This window comes from Mastomys coucha, unplaced genomic scaffold (assembly GCF_008632895.1).
Source record: "Mastomys coucha isolate ucsf_1 unplaced genomic scaffold, UCSF_Mcou_1 pScaffold20, whole genome shotgun sequence".
NCBI lineage: Eukaryota > Metazoa > Chordata > Mammalia > Rodentia > Muridae > Mastomys > Mastomys coucha.
The window spans coordinates 59,751,790-59,771,374 of NW_022196903.1; the positions used below are offsets into that span (position 1 = coordinate 59,751,790).

A 19,585-nucleotide genomic window follows, 5' to 3' on the forward strand; every position below is an offset into this window, starting at 1 on the left:
GTTTTTTTTCTTAAGAAATTTCTCAGAATTATACAAGCTTCAGCCATCACTAAACACAGACATAGACACTATAAGACCCCTACCTTGAAAATGCATCACTGTTAGGGAGCACCTTTCAGGATCTCTCTTCTCTCTGTCTCTGTCTGTCTGTCTGTCTGTCTGTCTCTCTCTCTCTCTCTTACACACACACACACACACACACACACACACACACACACACACACCTGTCTTACTAAATTATTATTACTCCTAAATTCCTTTGGTTCATGTCACTGAACAGAGGGATGTTATTTTTTGTCTAAGTCTCCCTTACTGAAAAGCCAGGCTGTTTTATCAGTGAGCCTTTGTCAATGGTTAGAATGCTTAAAACAGCCCCCTCTAGTTTTTTACCTATCCAGCTATTAGAACATTATTCTTGTTTAACAGAAAGATGTGCCTTTTCTCCTGTGATGTTCTTATCTAATCTCAGAAAGAAATGTGCTAGTGACCACTGACATCTCCATAATAATCTTGGCCTGTGTTCTCTTACCACACAGTGCTATGTTCCTAACTAACTTTCTCACTATTCTGTACACTCATTTCCATGGATCCTGCTTCATAGGAAAACCCTCTTCCGTCTTTATCCATGACAAGATGTCAAGTTCTATCCGCTGTGTGGGCTTAATGGGAACTTGTCACTGCCTCTAGGATACTGCTTCACCATCACTTCTTGTGTGAAATTTGCTCTTTCTCCTGCAGTCAAACTTCCAGGCAACTGACAGAGAATTTCTTAGCTGATGTTTTCTAACTTCTCTGTGGCACATGAGGCAATGGCAACCACAGAGACTGTCAGAAGTAAACTGTGAGGTTTAAAGAAATTTAAGGAACTGTGAATTGGCCATTGAGAAACAAGAAGACATAAGAAGCAAATAAGATCCAGAAGAGCACATTTTGAAAATCATCACTGTAAGATTAATTGATAAATACACTGCTCCCATGTATACTCTACCTCCACATGCCAACTTGAAATATGTTCATCTTCCCACTCTTTCAAATTTTAGCTGAGCCAACTGACCTTGCCATCAAAACCCACAGTACAAAACTAGTAGCTTCTAGTTGGGTGGTAGTAATGCACGCCTTTAATCCCAGGCAGGGACAGGTAGATCTCTGAGTCTGAGGCCAGCCTGGCTTACAGAGTGAATTATTGGACAACCAGGGCTATACAGGGAAGCCATCTTGAAAATCAAAAAACAAACAAACAAAAACCTAGCAGCTTCTACCTTTGCAAATGTAATGGACACTTTTACCTTTCTGTTCACCCATCCTCTCATTTTCAATCAACACTACCCAGAATTCAATTTTCTTCAAATGTCTTACATATTGATATCTATAGTCCTCTCTTCTTTCATACACTTTGTTTCTCTGATCCTTTCCTTTTAATTTTTCTTCATGCTCTTTCCTTTAGTTACTTCCCTGAACCAATAGTAAGGTTCAGGAGTGTGTCTATAATTCTTAGCTGTAAGACACTCATGCCTCCTACGTATATACTTGGAAATTGTGGATATATGCCACTTGTGTGAAGGTACCTATTGTTATTGCCCTAGCTGACACTGTGAACCTGGGAGAATGGAGCCTAAAGTGAAGTGAAAAAAAGTCATGTGCAATAGACACCTTTATTTGGGGCATCAGGCAATTTATATGCTGAGGGTATTCTGAGGGTTAGGCAAAATCATATGGACAAAGTTCACTTGAGCTCACAAGGGTAAGCTCACACCCAGTGGTCCTCAACCTGTGTGTCATGACACTTTGGGCATCAAATGACACTTTCACAGGGTCACCTAAGACCATCAGAAAACATAATAGCATTTATAACAGTAACAAACTTAGAGTTATGAAGTAGCAACAAAGGGTCGCCACATCATGAGGAACTGTATTAAAGGGCCGCAGCATTAGGAAGGTGAGAACCCCTGGTTAGGCCATATACAGTCGCAGAGCAACTCCTGCTTGGAAAGAGCACTTTGAATAATAATGGATAATCTAACATAAACTGACTCCTATTTATTACACCTGGGAAGGGCACAAAAGCACATTCTAATAACAACCGATGTTATGAAGAAACAAAGATTGTTTCTTTGGAGTTATTTCACAAGTTCTCAAAAATTCCCCTCAAGCAGGTTCACTCATGGACCATGTTCTGATGGCCAATGAAGTCAACAGGGATTAGATCACCTGGATCTGGAGGTCCAGGCAGTTGAGTGAGTGCTGAGAACTGAACTCAGGTACTCTGGAAAAAGGCCAAGTCCTTTTAATGCCAAGTCTCTTAGCTCAAATTTGGAGTTTTTGGATATGTGCACTTATTTTGTGAATGAAAATAATTTTTTTCCACACGATATATTCTGACATCTCCTTTCAGATTTCCCCAGATCCTCCATACATCACACGTCCAACTTCATGTCTCTTGCCTTAGAAACCAGGCAAATATAAAAACGATCCAGCCAGGCGGTGGTGGCGCACACTTTTAATCCCAGCACTTGGGAGGCACAGGTAGGCAGATTTCTGAGTTCGAGGCCAGCCTGGTCTACAGAGTTCCAGGACAGCCAGGGCTATACAGAGAAACCTTGTCTTGGAAAACAAAACAAAAACAAAAACACAAACAAACAAACAAAACAAAAAACCAAAAAAAAACAACTAATCAATCCAAAATAAAACAAACAGAGGGGAAAGAAACAAAGCAAAAGCATTAGAAACACAAATGCAGCAACAAAACCCATAACCCCACAAAGTCAAAAACCATCAGGTATGCAAAAGACAAGCAAGATTTCAAAAACAATACCAAAACCAAGGACATTTCGCTGCCACAATCTCTGCCAATTCATATGTACATCAGTCCTGCAATGTGCAGAGGTCTTGTTTCCTTACTGTCTTCTATCACCTCTGTCTTTGACAGTCTAATCTGACCACTAGCCGCTTGGTGTGAAGGCTCTAGTTAGGCACCACCTTGAATTTCCTGTATTCAGCAAGATATGTTTTCAGCACTAGGGTCTTACCAGCAGTTTTTAGGGAGAAACTAATAGCCGTAGCAATAGTCTGAGTTGTTTGAGGTTGCCCTTTGGTCAATAGCTTAATTATAGGTAACTCATTTTTGGGTCTGGAGTTTTCATTTGATGGGGAGAGAAATCTCGTCATGGTTTCATTCTCTTGTTCCTTGGTGATTCCACTTACATTTCTTTCATATATGTATATATTTTGAGAGTTCCTAGGTTTCCATTATGACCCCTGAAATAGCACTTAGTGTTAGCTGTCCCTCCCTGTAGTCCATCTTTCTCCCCTTTCCTTCCCTCTCTCTGTTTACTCTTTTATTCCAGTCCCATCTCCCTGTCTCTCCCTAACTATATATTCTATTTTCTTCTTCCTTGGGAAATATTTCTTTCCTTCCTCCTAGTCCCTTATGCTGTTCCTAACTTCTGTGGCTATACCTATTGAAGACTTAAAATCTAACATAAAAGAGAACACATACACACACACACACACACACACACACACACACACACACTCACGATTTCTTTTTGAGTTGGGTTACCTGGCTCAAGATGTTTTATTTTTGGTCTATCCTCTTCCCTGTGGATTTTATGATTTCTTTTTTGCCTTCCCCACCCCTTACCGATGAGCTCTTGAAGTTTGAAAGCTGTTTCCATTCACCTGCAGCAGAGAGCAAAGTATTTTCATGATGCAGAAATTCCTCTGCACACATTGAAGGAAGGATCTAATATTTATTTATAACTACTTTGACAACTATAATGACAACTAGGGCCATCTTTATCTTTGTTTTACTAATAAAAAAATTAAGCTCCAGAAATATTTTAAATCATTGCCAAAGTCTACAGAAGTATAAAATCCTGAGGGTATAAAATCACTCATGAGTATATTTCCACAATACACTGTTGCAGTCTGCATATTCTTCTATCTCTCAAAATACGCACGTTCTGCCACTTCCCCAAAAGGCACTCCATAATCCTCTAGTGAGCTATAAGATTTCATATACTGCATCTTTTTTCTGGAAGCCTGTAGTGGTGAATTAGTTAAACCTCTTTGACTTAAGTGTGCCTCCTCCCAAGAGCTTACTAGATTTGCGAATGAAAGACACAAATATGTCTGCTAATTTTGATATGCCTTTGACTACTAGCTCAATGGTTGGGCATTTCTAATCCTCCCTGTGGCTAGCATACATTCTCCCCTTCAACTTTCCTGGTCAAGTTGCTAAATCCACGGTTCATCTCTGCCCCCCAGACCCAAACAGGGGAGTGGCTATTAGGACCATTTTCTCTGGATCAAGTTGCTAAATCAACATTTCATCTCTGCCACCCAGATCCAAACAGGGGAGTGGCCCTTAGGACCATTTTCTCTGGACTCTTGGGGAGTGGCCATTATGACCATTTTCTCTGGACTCTTGGGGAGTGGCCATTAGGACCATTTTCTCTGGACTCTTATATGGCTGCTTGCTTTCTTTCCTGCAGCTCTTTCATCTGATCTTTCTCCCTCATGGTGATTTCCTGTCTCTCCTTTCTCTCCCAGTGCTTCACACATGCAATCTAAAAGTCCCTTTCTATCTCTCTGCCCAGCCATTGGCTGTATGGCAATTCTTTATTATCAATGAAGCCTCTCAGGTCTGGAAGTTCAGCTTCTTGGTAGCAGAGATAAGAAAAACCATTAGAACCAATCCCTAACAGAATCCCTGTATATTTGCCTACTGGATGAACTGTTCTGTCCCTGTTCAGATCATTCACAAAACCTAGAGACATGTTCATGCTCCCATACAGTGTGAGTCCCTCCCTGCTTCGGTGTAAACATCTGCCTTCTTTATACTTCATTCATAAATGTTATTACTTTAGTTCTAAGGTCATACATGAATAACCTTATATTCTCTGCTAGTCCTAATTTTTTTATTTGTTATGTTCAATATTTTTAAATTTTGTATATATGTGTACATATATTGATGTACACATGCCATGACAAGTTTTGTGGAGATAAGAGGACAACTTGAAAGCAACTCCTTCTACCATGTTAGTTTCAGAAATCAAATTCAGGTCATCAGACTTGACACACATCTTTACCCACTGAGCCATCTCACTGGTTGGTCATATGTTTTTAGAAAGTTAAGTTGTTCAGAATCACACAAAATATATTACAATGGAGATTTTTCTAAAAGATATCAGCCATAAACAGCCTGTTCAATGGCATGGGCTATAATAGAGTGAGATTTAGAATAAATTACCCCTACAATTTCCTTACAAATCATTCTCAGAATCCATAGAGGAAGCTAATGTACTGTATACTTATGGGAATCAAGTTTTTTTATTGTGACAAATGTCTGAGAGAATTTAAAGGAGAAAACCTTTGTTTGGGTCTCTCTTTTTTTAAAGCTTCATTTTCTGAAGTTGTTATGAGACAGAACAAGATGGCAGAAGGGTCCAGAAGATCTGTGATGCTTACCTTATAGTGTCCAGGAAAAGAAAGCTACAGAGCCCAGGTAGCCAGGGACCAGAGTACCTTTCCAGGCCATGCATCTACTAACCTATTTTTTCCATCTAGTTTCTACCCCTCTTTTTCCAGCACTTCCTAATAATGTTGTCATATTGTAAATATATCCAAGGAGTAATCCATCCATCACTTAAATAAGAGTCTTCAGGATCCAGTCATCTCCAGAGCCTGTCAGCTTTTATTTAGCACACGAGGATTAGGGAGTACACATTATACCCAAACCATCGCACTCCCAGGAGCAGTCTCCTTGTTCTCACAGGAGAGATGCCATGTGATCTTCCTTATGTCTGTCTTCCACATTCTGCTAATGTTTTTTATACATCTACCTCTTACCTAGATGCCTGCTTTCTGGAGCACTGTCAGGTAACCATTCTTGTACCAAGCATTCCCCAGCTGGGGTAAGTCCTCTGATGCCCCAAAGGCAGCTTGCACACAGTGCCTTCTACCTCTGAGGATAAGAAATGCTTTCCTCAGCACCAGTTATGCAAGTTCTTCATGCCATCTTGAACTTCTAATACTTTCCAGAGATGTATATCATTACTATCTATCAGCTTCCTACTGTTTGGGTTCTGGATGATATCTAGTTAGTAACTATTCTGAACCAGCAATTTGCAAAGCATTTCTCTACCTTAGCCTATTTAATCCTTACCCCTGTCCAGATGTGGGAAAGACTTAATAATGTGAAATAATTTTTGCCTGATCCTATAGCTCATGGGATTTAGAATCAGTATCTAGGCTTAAGTCTATCTAACTAAAACCATTATTCTATAGTTTTGCTTTTATTCTCCCCTCCTTCCTGTCAGCCATCTGGGAACTGAGCTTAGGTTGGTGTCAGGAGTGACTGCAGCCTCTCAGGAGCAGCTTCTCCTTTTGGCCACAGCACTACACTTGGTTCAACCAGTATGCCACTTCCTCTCTTTCTCAAAAGAACAGCCTTGGGAGGGAGTCTTCATTCTTCACGCTCCAGACCATCCTCTGAATGTGTCTTCAAGTATTTGATTCCTTGAGTAAATAGCTTGGTCTCCAGGGCAAGTGGCTGAACTGGGATTTATGCAGTAACACTCTGAAGGAGGCAACTCTCTACTCAGAACAAAGCAAACACTTTCACACTTTTCACTGTGATAACAACAGAATGAAAGGGATCGGGACATTTCTATTTGAGTAGACAGGAGTGGGCCAGTGGCCAAGGAACTGTGAAAGGCAGCTCTGGTTTCACTTTGAATGGAGTCATCATTAGAATGGTAGGTAAATTCTTGGTGTAGGAACAGAAAATGAGTTTATGACTTGATGAGTTTGGAAGATAATGCAACAGAAGAGGTATAATTTAATTAAAGGTTCTGAAACAAATGTAAAGCTCTCTCTTTTTTTTTCTCAGCATCTATTGCCAAAAATAAATAAAGAGATTAGAGAACTGCAAAAGACTGACTCACTGCGTGGAGGAAATGGGAATGTGGTGAGAAGCATGCAAGAAAGCCTAGCATCAAGAAAACAGACTATGACATTATAGTAGAGCCTCTGAAGTACTATGTTACTGGATGAAGGGAACTTTTAGGGAACAGAAAAATAATTACCTAAGTGAGAATCAAGTGTCACATCTATGTGGAAATGATACTTGATCTTAGTCAGAAGGCTAAGAAAAGATGATGTGTAGAAATGATCAGTCATAAAGCCCATTTAAAGGTACAAGGCACACAGGATCCTGCAAGTTCTTCATGGAATCTGTCAAGAAGCACAACTTTTGTATGATACTGTCCTTCCTGTGCTATCAAATACCCTGACTATTCGGAAATACTTCCATGAAAAAAGAGACCTGTCTAAATTTGCTTAACAAAGGTATTACTAGAGAAGACACCGATGTAATGATCACTATAAATAAAAGGGAGGGTAATTCTTTTTGCTCTAAGGGATCAATCAAGTTGTAATATCAAATCCCCAAATGCTTTTATAAAAATTCTTTGCAGGATTCTGTGTGCTTTGTACCTTTAAATGAGCTTTTATAACTGATAACTTCTACATGTAATCTTTTCTTGGCCTTCTGACTAAGATCAAACATTGCCTCCACAGAGATGTGATGAGGAACATGGACATTAGTCTCACAGTAGCTATTGTGCTGACAAAGGGAGAAGGTGGCAAGAAGTTGCTTAGGACAGCCTTAGGGTCTTTCAATACAACAATGGTTTGCTGTCAGTCCAAAGACCAAGCACCCTAAATGAGGCCACTTTACTGGACTATAAGATGACAGAGCCAGGGATGGTCACTGTTACACATAGTCACAAATGTGTTCCTATGGACAAAAGCAGGGAGCAGACCTGTAAACCATCCCCCACCCCACAATTCTGAGCCAATTATAAAAAGACATATTTATTTCATTGTCACTTATCAGTCACCCAAGTGGGGATGCTCTAGGTCTTTGTAGCAATGGAAAGTTAGTGTTTCAGAGTCACACAGTCTAGAGAAAGTTCACAGAAAAAGAAAGCAGGCAATAAGACCCAAAGATGAGATAAACATGACTTCAAGACTTTTGGTCTGGAGAATAAGATTTCACTAATTGTAGTGTGGAAAATGGGTCTTAATGTAGGAACAAATATGATCCTGAAACATCCCAACAGAGATGACAAGGTAGCTATTAAAATGGACTGTTAGAGTTGGCATGACTGAGGTCTGGACCAAGTGGTGATGAAATATGTTGACTGGCACAGGATGTTACCTATTTGAAATACTACTTTTGCTGGGATCTGTTACCTTGTACACAGATGCTCATCTTTGCCATGTAATGCACAATACATATCCTGAAGGTTTGTTTTTACTAGAAATCCACTTTGAGAATATAATTGCTATGTTCAAGGCTCTCTGAAATTGGAAGACACATATAATTTCTGTAGCTAGACTTATATGCATAAGGTCTTCTTTAGTTAAAATGGGCATCTGAGATCTCTGCGCCTGGCTTTGGCCATCTCTGTATCATTTATTAAGCTGCCCTTTTATTTCACAGCCTCTCAGCTTTCACCGTTGGTATAACTCTGGACACTAAGTCCTTCCATGACTATTAATGGAGGAGAAGGAGTACTCTGTTCTGAGCTTCTACTTGCTTTACTGGCATTAGCACTTACTTACTGGATTCTATGTACTGTCCAGTTTACATATGTGCATACATACAGCATCACACACACACACACACACACACACACACACACATATATATATATATATGTATATATATATATATATGCTTGTCAACATCTATAGACATGCACACATGAATACTATATATGTAAATGTCCTTGTAAACAGGGATTTTTGCTTATTTTCCTTTGGAACTTACTTTCAAGTACATAGTGACTGATACACCAAACAGGGATGTCCCTTTTCATTGGTTATGCAGACTGTTTGGCCCATTTTAAATACCACATTATGATTATTACCCAAGCTTTTATCTTTACTATCACAAAAAGCCACTCTAAGAAAGATATTACCATTATCCCACCGCATAATGTTGGAGTTGGCCCTTTAATTGCTGAAACATCTTACCCAGTCACAAGCTTTGAGTGATAGAGCTGAGGTATGAAGCCAGATGACCTAACCCCACAACTAGAACATGTCCCTTCTAAGTCCTCTGTCTCTTACTAACATAGTCTATGCCCCTCAACATCCATGCACATCAATTCAGATGCCTGCCAAAGAAAGCCTTCAGACATCGGCAGACATGCCATGCATTCTTCTCAGACTAACTGTGAGTTACGGTCAATATCACCAATTATAGTTGCTAATAAGTGTCTGATAATTCTTAGGTTTTTCTCCTAATGTAAAATATTGCTTTGGCAATTTTGTGATTGAGAAGGCTTTAAAATTGTTTTGGAAATGTGGAGATAACACTTCAGTTTCTCTGAAAGTCAACTCCTGAAAGAAAGGATGACTGAGAGCCACCCCTGAGAAGGCGTGGAGCCAAGCCATCAAGGCCTATAGAGCCTACTCTCTTTTCATTCCTGGGCCAGGCCTACTGATATTCCCATTTTCCTCAGGAAATCTTGTTTATTCATATATTTTAGGACTGAGAACTCATTGAAACTCACTTTGTTATCAATCTGTACAGTAGAAGAGAGAGAGGAGTTGTGAGGAGAACTGTAAGGCTGTAGGATTTGACATGACAGACGTTATCATGCTTCCCATGGGGAGCATGCATCAGGATCCATGGCAGGGAAGACTGCAGAGGCAGACATGCCAAGGATAACATTTGTAGAGAATGTTCTTTTAGACCATTTTTGAGGGTTCACATTGCTGCTTCTACTACTCCAGTAAGCCTAACACACAAAAGCGTAAAGAACTTTTAACTGTATACACCTCACTCTGAGCATGTGTATTTGGGGAAGGAGGGTATATAAGTGTGTGTTGGAATAAAATTGCTTTCCCATTGAAGATTTTTCTTTATTTTTGATGAGCATGACTCAGTGTGGATAACACGTCAGCCTCTGTTTCTATCCTCCACACTCAGAGCATATATGTGCATCATAGCAATTTGAATCTCACTTCTATTTTTGGATATTGCTCTAAGGCAGCTCAACTTTCTTTCACTCATATGTGTCTTCAAAACACCCCCCACCCCAAATAGCAGGAAGTAAGCAAGTACACTTAACAAAAATCTACACATTTGGAGTATAGTATAATGGATATTCACCAATCTACTCATTTTATAAAATGTATTTAATATTGCTAGAGCAGTGTAGATACAGTGACAAAGAAACACATGGTCAAAACTGGAGAAGTGTTCTGGGGAGAAGAAACAGGGTAAAGTCAGAGGACAAGAGAGATTCTGTGTTCACCAGGTCTATGGGCAGGGGGAGGGGGGCAAACGGGCATGCTCAAGGACACAGGTAGAGGAGAGAAGCCTCGTTTCCCATGGCTGAGGTAAGTTAATATGACAGGAGCAAGGAGTAGAGTAGGGGAAAGTGAGAGATAGACTATCTGGTAGATGGAAAAGGAAGAAAGTCAGGCCTCGGACATGTGCATACATCCTTTTAAAAGTTTTATGGTTCCAGAAGCTTTTTTGTTTGTTTTTGGTTTTTGGTTTTTTGTTTGTTTTGTTTTTCACTTTAGCCTACTTGTGTCTGGGTTTCTCTATGAAAGGCTCCAGTCAAGTGGATGGACTTAAAGAAGTTTTTTTTTTTCCTTTCAGCAACCCCTTCTTTACTTGTTTCTGTTCTAGAAGATTCCGTCCAAAGCATGCACAGTTCCAATGTCTCCATGCCCTCAGCCCCCTATGCAGGACGCCTCCAGTACACCATTAACTGAAAGGTCTGTAGCAAGACAGGAAGGAGCCCGCCAATTGAGGCAGACCAAAACTCTGGAGGAAAAACTGATTTAATGATTTAAACAAATGCCTTGGTAAAAAATTTGAACTCGGCCTATGAGTATTCAATGTGAAAGCCAGATTGTCCTTTATGCCACTATAGAATGCTTGGTGTGCAAACAACACACATTTTATTTTGTTAAGGATTATTTCTTTTTTTTTGCTTCTGTGAGAGTTTGTAGCACTCACAGGTGGGTGTGACTCACGATGGACTACACAGCTGAGCTCATGTTTAGGAGACATTACTGAAAAATCATACCCATAGGAAACAAGAAATCAAGCTGTCAAAAAAAATCAACAGTGACCTAACTACTTCGGTAAATATAATAAATTTCTGGCAGTTAGGCCAGAAGAAAAGCTAGGTTGGCCCCGGGCATTCTGTGGGTAGGAACTTCCTCCTCTAGTGGGAGAAACTGCTCTAAAGGAAGAAGGGTAATTTATATACATAGCAAGGCCAATTTGCCCCACATCTTAGTCACTGCCTGCCTACTTGAGACATCCTGGGAAATCCCAGTTACATGGAAGCCAATAAAAGTTAAAATCACATTTCTCCTCATACATCCTTATTCTGTGTGGTTAACATACAGTCACTTCTGTTGGAGTCTAATGAGAACTTATTATTTTCTACCACGAGTCAACAGAGACATAGGTTTTCCAAAGCTTGCCTGTTCTCATCGTAAAAGGCACCACTGGAGATTTTCTTTTTCTCCTTTCCCTTCTGCTTTCCAAGACTCCAGAAAAACAGCTTCCTTGTCTTCCCAGGATATGTCTGGACTGAGTGCAACTGGAGCTTACATGGAACACACAGAGGTAAGAACATGTGTTAGGTTAAGGTGGCCATACCCAGATCCAAGTGCATGATGGTAGAGGGGTCGAGGAGTATCGATGCTCTCATCGATAGCTGAGCCGCCTTCCTCAACTGAGACTTGCTCAGAATTTGAACCAGTATTATTTGACATATGAAGGGTCACTGGTACCTTGCACTGGCTTTGAACTTACTGAATTGGGCTGCTTCTACTAAGTGACAGGACCACAACTGCACAGTGTCCTTTGCCTATGTGATTTTGTTCTTCGGTAGAAGCGGCTAGTTCAATGTAAAGTCTAAAATATGTACTGTAAAGATGTGATTAGAAATAAGATATTTAGCAGTAAAAGACTTATAGCATTAATGTATTCAACTGGTGCTATAATTTGTTCAGTTATTACAAAAACATTCACTATTTCAATGAAGTGAATTATTATACTGTCTTAGTTTTATTATATTTTTATTCATTTATTTTCAATGTGTGCATACACATATGCCACAGAGTGACTGTAGAGGCCAGAGTTAGGCCTTTCCTTCCACAGTGCAGGTCCCAGAGACCAAACTCAGTTATTTGTCTCATTGGCCTGTGAATTACCCACTCTGCCAACTTGCTGGATTATCTCAAATTCTTCTTAAAGAATTACCCAAAACATAATGAGAAACTAAATGGAATTCATTTATTCGCTTAGATATTTAATTTGCTGTGTCACAACTTGAATGTCTTAGCAGTTGACTTGAATGTTTTGGTAGAAGAAGAAATACCCAGGCATTTTCAACACAGACTTCACTTCACAGAAAATGATAATAAGGAACTATTTAGAAGGATTATTTGTTTCATAAGTAGGCCCTTCCTAGAACCCAATGACTAAATGTCTTTGTATTTACTATGATATCAGATGACTTTGCTACCAGAAGAAAAACTGAAAAGAAAAGAAAACAGACACAAAAACTTACTCCAAATATGAACACCTTAGTGTTTGTTTGACTCTGCTTGGTTTTAATGTGTACCTAAGGCATAGAAACCACAGTAAAATGCTGACTAGTATAGTGTATCTAGAAATTCCTGTTGATAGATTTCTTTTAAAGACTCTTTCTAGCCCTGTGCTCTATCTTCTCTTCTCAATGTGTCCAGTTATAACTACTATTTCAGAGTCTTGTATGTCTTGTAACTCTTATGGTTACAAGTAAACTTTCTTAAAGATTTAGTATAGAAACCTTGTTATAAAAATAAAAGCCAGGCAGAGGCAGGCGGATTTCTGAGTTCGAGGCCAGCCTGGTCTACAGAGTGAGTTCCAGGAGAGCCGAGGCTACACAGAGAAACCTTGTCTCAAAAAAAAACAAAAACAAAAACAAACAAAAAATAAAAGCCGAGTCAATGTGTTTTCCTTTTTTTTTTTTTTGTATAGAGAACACTGCTGGGGAGTTGGAGGGTGCATGAGATACCAGATCCAAAACTGTGCAAATGTTTGCTACTCAAAATTTTTAGGACGATTTTTGAGGACCTAAAGTTCACATGATGTTGGATGTTAGGATACTTATCATGAGGGAGGACTGTGAATCCCCAGGACTGGCCTAGTGCTCATGGTGCTTTACTCTTCACAGGCTCCCTGTGGTGTTATCATGCTACTGGGGAGAATCACTACTTTAGAAGTAACCTCAGGGCATCTTGCATGCTGGGTTGGATCAGCTTATAGCATTTTCCAGACCAAGGACACTTTGTGCTTACTCAGTTCTAAGCCAGTATGGGCCTAATTTCTTAGAACCATCCGCCAAAAGATAAAGTCCAGTAATAATGCCAGGCATTGCTGCCACTTAGGTTTTGATGTCACCCTTCCAGTTTAGTCAGATGGCCTCTTGAGGTAATAAGACACTGTTGATCACTCTGTTTATTGACCAACAGATTACTGTCCTTAGACTGTGGTCTGATGAGCACATGACTCTAAATTAAAAGTTTAAGAACAAAGGACAGCATCTACTCTCTGTAAAATGTTATCAAACCCTGAAACACTGAGACACAAATAAGTTAGAAAAGTAGTTTTGTTAATTGTTTCTAATGAAAAGAAGTCCATGAAATCCCAAGCTGATTGTCAGTCATTTCCTCCAACCACTTTTGGTGAAGACTGATAAGTCTGAACAATGTTTCTTGGTTGTTTATGAGTGGCTTTCAGGGTTGTGGCTCATGGTAACCACTGCTCCTGAAACTGAGCACAGAATTCAGGACTGCCCTGATCACCCAGTTCATTGAATTACTTAATGACCTGGACAGGATGTATGTAGACTATTGAATTACAGCAAGGAAGCATTCTTTTCTGTAAGCTTTCCTGGAGCTGGTCCATTTTGCTAGATGGCAGGCAATTTCTAGAACTTTGACCCCTTCTTTGAATGATTATCTCAGTCCCTGGGTGGAAAGTAACTGAAGATAGGGTTTCTAGTTCTCACTATACCAATAACTTATTTTTACTCTAAACTTGTGTTCTAATGTCCCACTTAAAGTTCATAGCTGGCTAAAGTTCATAGCACCAGATAATCTCTACCCACTTCTTTTTTTTCTCCCCTTTGATTTTTTTGAGACAGGTTTTCTCTGTATAGCCCTGGTTGTCCTGGAACTCACTCTGTAGACCAGTCTGGCCTCAAACATAGAAATCCTTCTGCCTCTGCCTCTCAAGTGCTGGGATTAAAAGGCATGTGCTACCACTGCCCCACTCTCTACCCACTTCTATAACATACTTGTGTAATAGCAGTTAATTCATTCATAATTTGTAATTATTTGATTCATTTAGCTGTATGTGTTGATCTTGTTTACTTACAATTTATTAGTGAATTGCTTCAGTAATTAACTAAACTAAATGAGCAGTATATAGCATAATAGTCTGGTTCATTAGGCTGGCCCCTTAGGCTGGCCTGTTAGACTGGCCCGTTAGGCTGGCCCATCAGCTTGTCCCTGTGATGATGATTTTGTGTATTAAGTACTGGGAATCAAACTCGGGGCCTTGTGAATGTTAAGCATATCTCACAAAAATACATATTGACAACCTCTGTAACAAATATTTTTACAAAATACAAGATTAGATCAATGAGGTTTCTGAAGATCAGAATTTCTTCTCTTTATTTTATTGACTACTTAATCTCAACCTTTTATTATTATTATTTTTAAAGTGTGCTCCATCAAGAAGAAAGGACTTGACAAATTTGCTTGAACAAAAGATAAAGCACTTGGAAAAACAAAGACAAGAGGTAATGTAGAAATATTAGATAAAGCAATGTATTAAGACTAAAAATAAAATAAGGCATCCTGAATGTCTTATTTCTGTTATTAAATCACAGTATTTATCTCTACAATACTGGATTACACTATTTCAAAAGAAAAAGCTTTTATAAATCGTGTTTGTGCTATGACAACTGAAAAAGTGTTGATGTTATCAATGTGGTAGTTATAATCCTGCTTTTTGTAACTGTTGATATTTTCACCATGTGCATCATGGGAACTTATTGCCAATAACCTTGTAAACTGGCACATGAGGAAATTTGACTTGTTAAAACCTTATGCACAGTGGATTAAAGTTCAGTCACTTCCTGAGTTGATCACCTTAATGAGAGGACTCAGTAGTTAGCACACTTGTTGCTGCTGTAGAGGACTCAGGTTCTGTTCCCAGCACCCAAATGATGGTTCTTAACCACCTGTAACTCCAATCGCAAGGGATCTTATGGCTTCTTCTGACGTCTCATGGTGCCAGCCATGTATGTGGTTCATGTACATACGTGTAGGCTAAATACCCAAACGGAAAAAATAAAAATTAAAAGTTAATCCAAAAACAAGAGAAGAATACATAAAGTACAATGCATTAGAAAAAATGTGACTTCTAAAACATTGCTTTGGATTAATGAATGTTGTTAGCTGTACTGTTGGCGTGCTCCTGATTTGATGGGTGTTAGAACTCTTCTTGACAGAAGAGGTGTTAAGCAAAGGTGATGTATCACACATGAATTCTGTGGTTCATCTGCTGACTCAGTCTGTGTGTTTCAACTTCCTCATTTTCTTCTTCAGAACCTTATCCTCCTCTTTGATGCTGGGTAGTACTATGTCCTTCTGGAAAATCACTAACCTATTGCAGAATGTCACCGTGGCATAGTCATGCATGGCAGTGGACCAAGTACCTTCCTAGTCTATTCTACAGTTGTGATACTAAGTAACTGTAAGAGTTTTCAGCCCAAGAGTTTTCTAATGACTGACACTCTGGATGGATTAGATTTTTTGGTTTTGTTTATATTTGGGTGGAAGTTTTGGATTTTTATTTATTTAATTAATTAATACTTGTTTTTTGGACATTGTGACTATCTTCTTGATATCTGCTTCATGCTGCTAACTGCAGAGATTATTTTTTTCAACACAAAATTGTGAACTTCTCTTACAAAAAAATGAAACACAGACCAAGATGTTTTTTTCTTCTAGTTAGCAAAGATTTTTAAATGTATTTTTCTAAATACTGTCTTATTACAAAAACAATTGCTCTTGAAAATCCATACTTTCAGAATGATTTTATTTTACCATCATCCAAGAGGAATAAAAAATATGTCTGCATACTAAAGTATGTTACTGCAAGCCAATGACAACAGTTAGTGGAGTTGGTACTTCAAGATAAATTCTTTGAAAACCTGTAACAAGAATTCATTCTGGTAGACATAGTAAACAAACAAGAAAAATATGGAAAGAGAACCTTTATCTAATAATAATTCTTATAGAACATAAGTACTTACAAAGTTTCACCAGGTTCTGGCTGAATTAAACAAAGATGAAAAAATAAGAAAAGTAGAAAGTTTCTAATAAACATCTCAGTTGACTTATCAAGACATGGCTTAAGATCTAATATTTTTTATTCATGAATCAGTTATTGAGATATGAGAATGTGTCCATCCAAATTCATAGCAGGGTGCTATGAAGGACACAGCCCAGTACTGCTACCTACAGTTTGAGGCGTTCTGTTGGTTTATGGGGATCACAAGTCAGAGGAAGCCAGATCCTTCACTTCACTACTGAAAAGAATTTCAGGATTAGCCAGGATGGAGTTGAGTTGGAGTTTATGACAAAGGAAATTGAACATAGACTTAAACAATAAGAAGAGAAGTTTTCAGAGAAAGAATAAGGTACACTACAGAATGTGGGTGTGGGCTCCTCATAAGAGAGCCGTGCTTACTCTCCTAATGGTAGCTATGTAAACTATTTTGGTGACTCAAGTTACAACTCACAGAGCTGCATAGAAGCATTTTTTCCTATACTTGATTTGATATGGCAGGTTATAGAATAGCTCTTGAGATGCCTTGGGTAGGACTGTACATTGATAAAATAAACAGTGGGTCATAAAATTTGCTCGAGAAAGAACTTAAGACCATTTTCTTCCAATGTAAATGGAGTTTCTAATGAGTTTCCGAGATAACGGTAGGTTAACAGCTGGAAACGAGAAAAGCCATTCACACTCAGGCCAGGAGCATGACTGTTTTAACAATCTTACTCCAAACCTCTCTAAAAGGAAATTTGTCTGTATACAGTCTTACAGTAGATGTTGGAGTTCTTGACTTAGCTTAGCTATTGACAGGCTCCCACTAGACTCTGGGGTGAGAGGCTGCTCTTTTACCCACTGCCTCACAATTCACTCTTTCTAGCCTGACATCAAAACTACCCCAGTCCAACCAGAGAGCTTCCTGGGAGAGCTACCTTTATCCATGGCTTTGAAAGTCTAAATAAGTTCAAATAGTGATCTCATGTTTTCTAAACTTCCAAATAGATTGCAATCTTTTGTTGAATCACCAAGCTTTAATAATTTCAGCTGCTGGATGTCAATCAACAATGGGACCAGCAATTCCGAAATATGAAAGAGTTATATGAAAGGAAGGTAAGAAACTCTTCCCTTGGGGTTTTCTTTAATTTGGGTAGGGTCAGAAGAGAATTTTGTGGATCCCCAACTGCTGGCAAGTGAGGGACAGAGTTCTATCATCATGATTGGTCTCTTCATCCTGAGGATACAGTGTCACTCAGCTGCTGGAAATGTAGCATGGGTTCTGTCCCTAGAGTTTTCCTGAGTGCTCCCAGCTCTGAGTTGTTACTGAGAAGTCCATGAGAAAATCGGTTACCTTCCATACATAGAGAAACAGCAGTAAGAGCCAGAGTGGGAGGGAAATGCCCTGTTCCTCTTTCTCTAAAGCATATGCAGTGGAAAAGCTTTTTAGCCAGAAAGGAACTTTTGGGGGGAAATTTTAATATCTTAAAGTCGTTATTATTTGAAAGCACTTCATTTTCAAAAAAACAGAAGTAAATTCCCCCTAAATAATTCAGAAGGAAGAAAACTGACCACAGTCATACAACAGGCCTCGCGTTTTCTTCCCCATTGGATACTCAGGAGAGTTAAATTTAGAAAGTGGAAGATAGCGTACCACTACAGTTGTCTGGCCACCTAGCTCTATCCATCCCGGATCAGTCTGTGGCTCCAAATTGTAACAACAGTGTTCCCAGAAAGAATGTTTCCATAACTTCCCAGAGTGGCCAGAGGTCAGAAACAAGTACAACTCTCAAACTGGAGGAAGAACCAGGCCTAAGATTCTCTCTCAGAGATTTAATTTGTCAGGAGGTGATGCAGCAGACTCCAGTCTGGATGGTTCTACCTGCTTCCTGACCGCCTGCGGCTTTCCCTCCCCCTTCCTAGAGGCCAGGAGCCTCTGGAGAGCTCGGAGCCCTGCTCTCTAGGCTCTAGCTCCTCCAAAGTAGGAAGTAGGGGTGGTTCGGAGAAAGGAGAGATGAACAGGACACCATTTGGGAATAAATTGTGTGCTTTCTCTATAGCGCAAGCCTCCTTTAAAATGCAAACTTGCTAGTTAACTGTAGGGAAGAGCTCTTCTTTTGGGGGTGGTGGGTGGGGGGCGGGTCCTCCTGAATAGCTTGGGGTGAGGCGCTTTTGATCCCAAGGGCTCTTGGATGGACACCTGACAGTGATTGTCTGCAACTGTCTCTGTCCTCCCCCCACCTCCGCCCCCAAGGTCCTGGAGCTGAAAAATAAACTGGCGGCCACAGAAAATACTCACATCCTAGAGAAGGAACAGAAGCAAAGTGTGACAGAGGGTGACAGGCAACTCGAGGTGGGTGGCCTCTGGTTGAGCAAGGTCTGGTTATGAAAACTGGCTCCCTAAGAAGCCACACGCAGGAACAGTGCCCCAGACTGGAGGTGGGGGGAGGGGGGAGGGAGGCGGGCCTCCAGTGACCAGGAAATGAGAAGGTAGCTGATTGGATGAGAACATTGCAAGGCTTTGGAGCCACTTCTGTGACTCCTTTTTATTGCTAATGACAAAGTCTCACGAAATCTAGCAGTTTTTACTCTCTTGCCCGGAACTGTTTACTGACCCCAGGCTGGCCTTGAACCTGCTATCTACCCTCTGGCAGAAGGATCTCAAGTGCTGGGGTTATAGAAGTAGTCAGCACACTTGGGTAAGCAGGATACTTTAAAAAACACTTAACACATTCACAATCCTGACTCCAACCTTGAGCGTTGGTTAGCCTTCAGAACATGAGGACCTGAACCCAGGCTTCCCACTGCAGTGAGAGGGGTTTCTCCCCATGCAAGCTTTGCCTTCAGTCGTTGGACTAAATGATGAGGTATATGAAAGGAGAATGTTAAATTCCAATGATCTTTCTCTGAAGCCATAGTAAGAATAAAAACAATTATGAGTATTGACAAGGAAAGCTTGCCACTATCATACACTTAAGTGCAGAAGTCCAACAATATTGTTAGCAGAACTTCTAGAGTCTGTGTCCTGGTGTCCCTGCCAGGCTCAGGGCTCAGACACTAGTCTCAGTAGGCAAACTAAAGTGACAAGTCCATTGTGAAAACCTGAGAAAGGAAATTAAGTCAGTGCATGTACCCACGTTGGGAAGG

General features: G+C 39.9%; 1 protein-coding gene across 2 annotated transcripts in view; it reads left to right on the forward strand.

The window, feature by feature from the left end:
* Tnip3 (TNFAIP3 interacting protein 3) overlaps positions 1-19,585 on the forward strand; it is a 72,583-nt gene that overhangs the window by 13,914 nt on the left and 39,084 nt on the right. Inside the window, exons 4-7 of one of the 2 annotated variants that reach the window (XM_031382080.1) lie at positions 11,592-11,671; positions 14,823-14,900; positions 17,489-17,554; positions 18,693-18,791. In XM_031382080.1, coding sequence (XP_031237940.1) covers positions 11,627-11,671; positions 14,823-14,900; positions 17,489-17,554; positions 18,693-18,791 — 288 coding nt within the window. In that variant the 5' untranslated portion in view covers positions 11,592-11,626. Of the gene's footprint in view, positions 1-11,401; positions 11,672-14,822; positions 14,901-17,488; positions 17,555-18,692; positions 18,792-19,585 lie in introns of those variants that run through there. The other variant, XM_031382079.1, reaches the window with a different exon arrangement.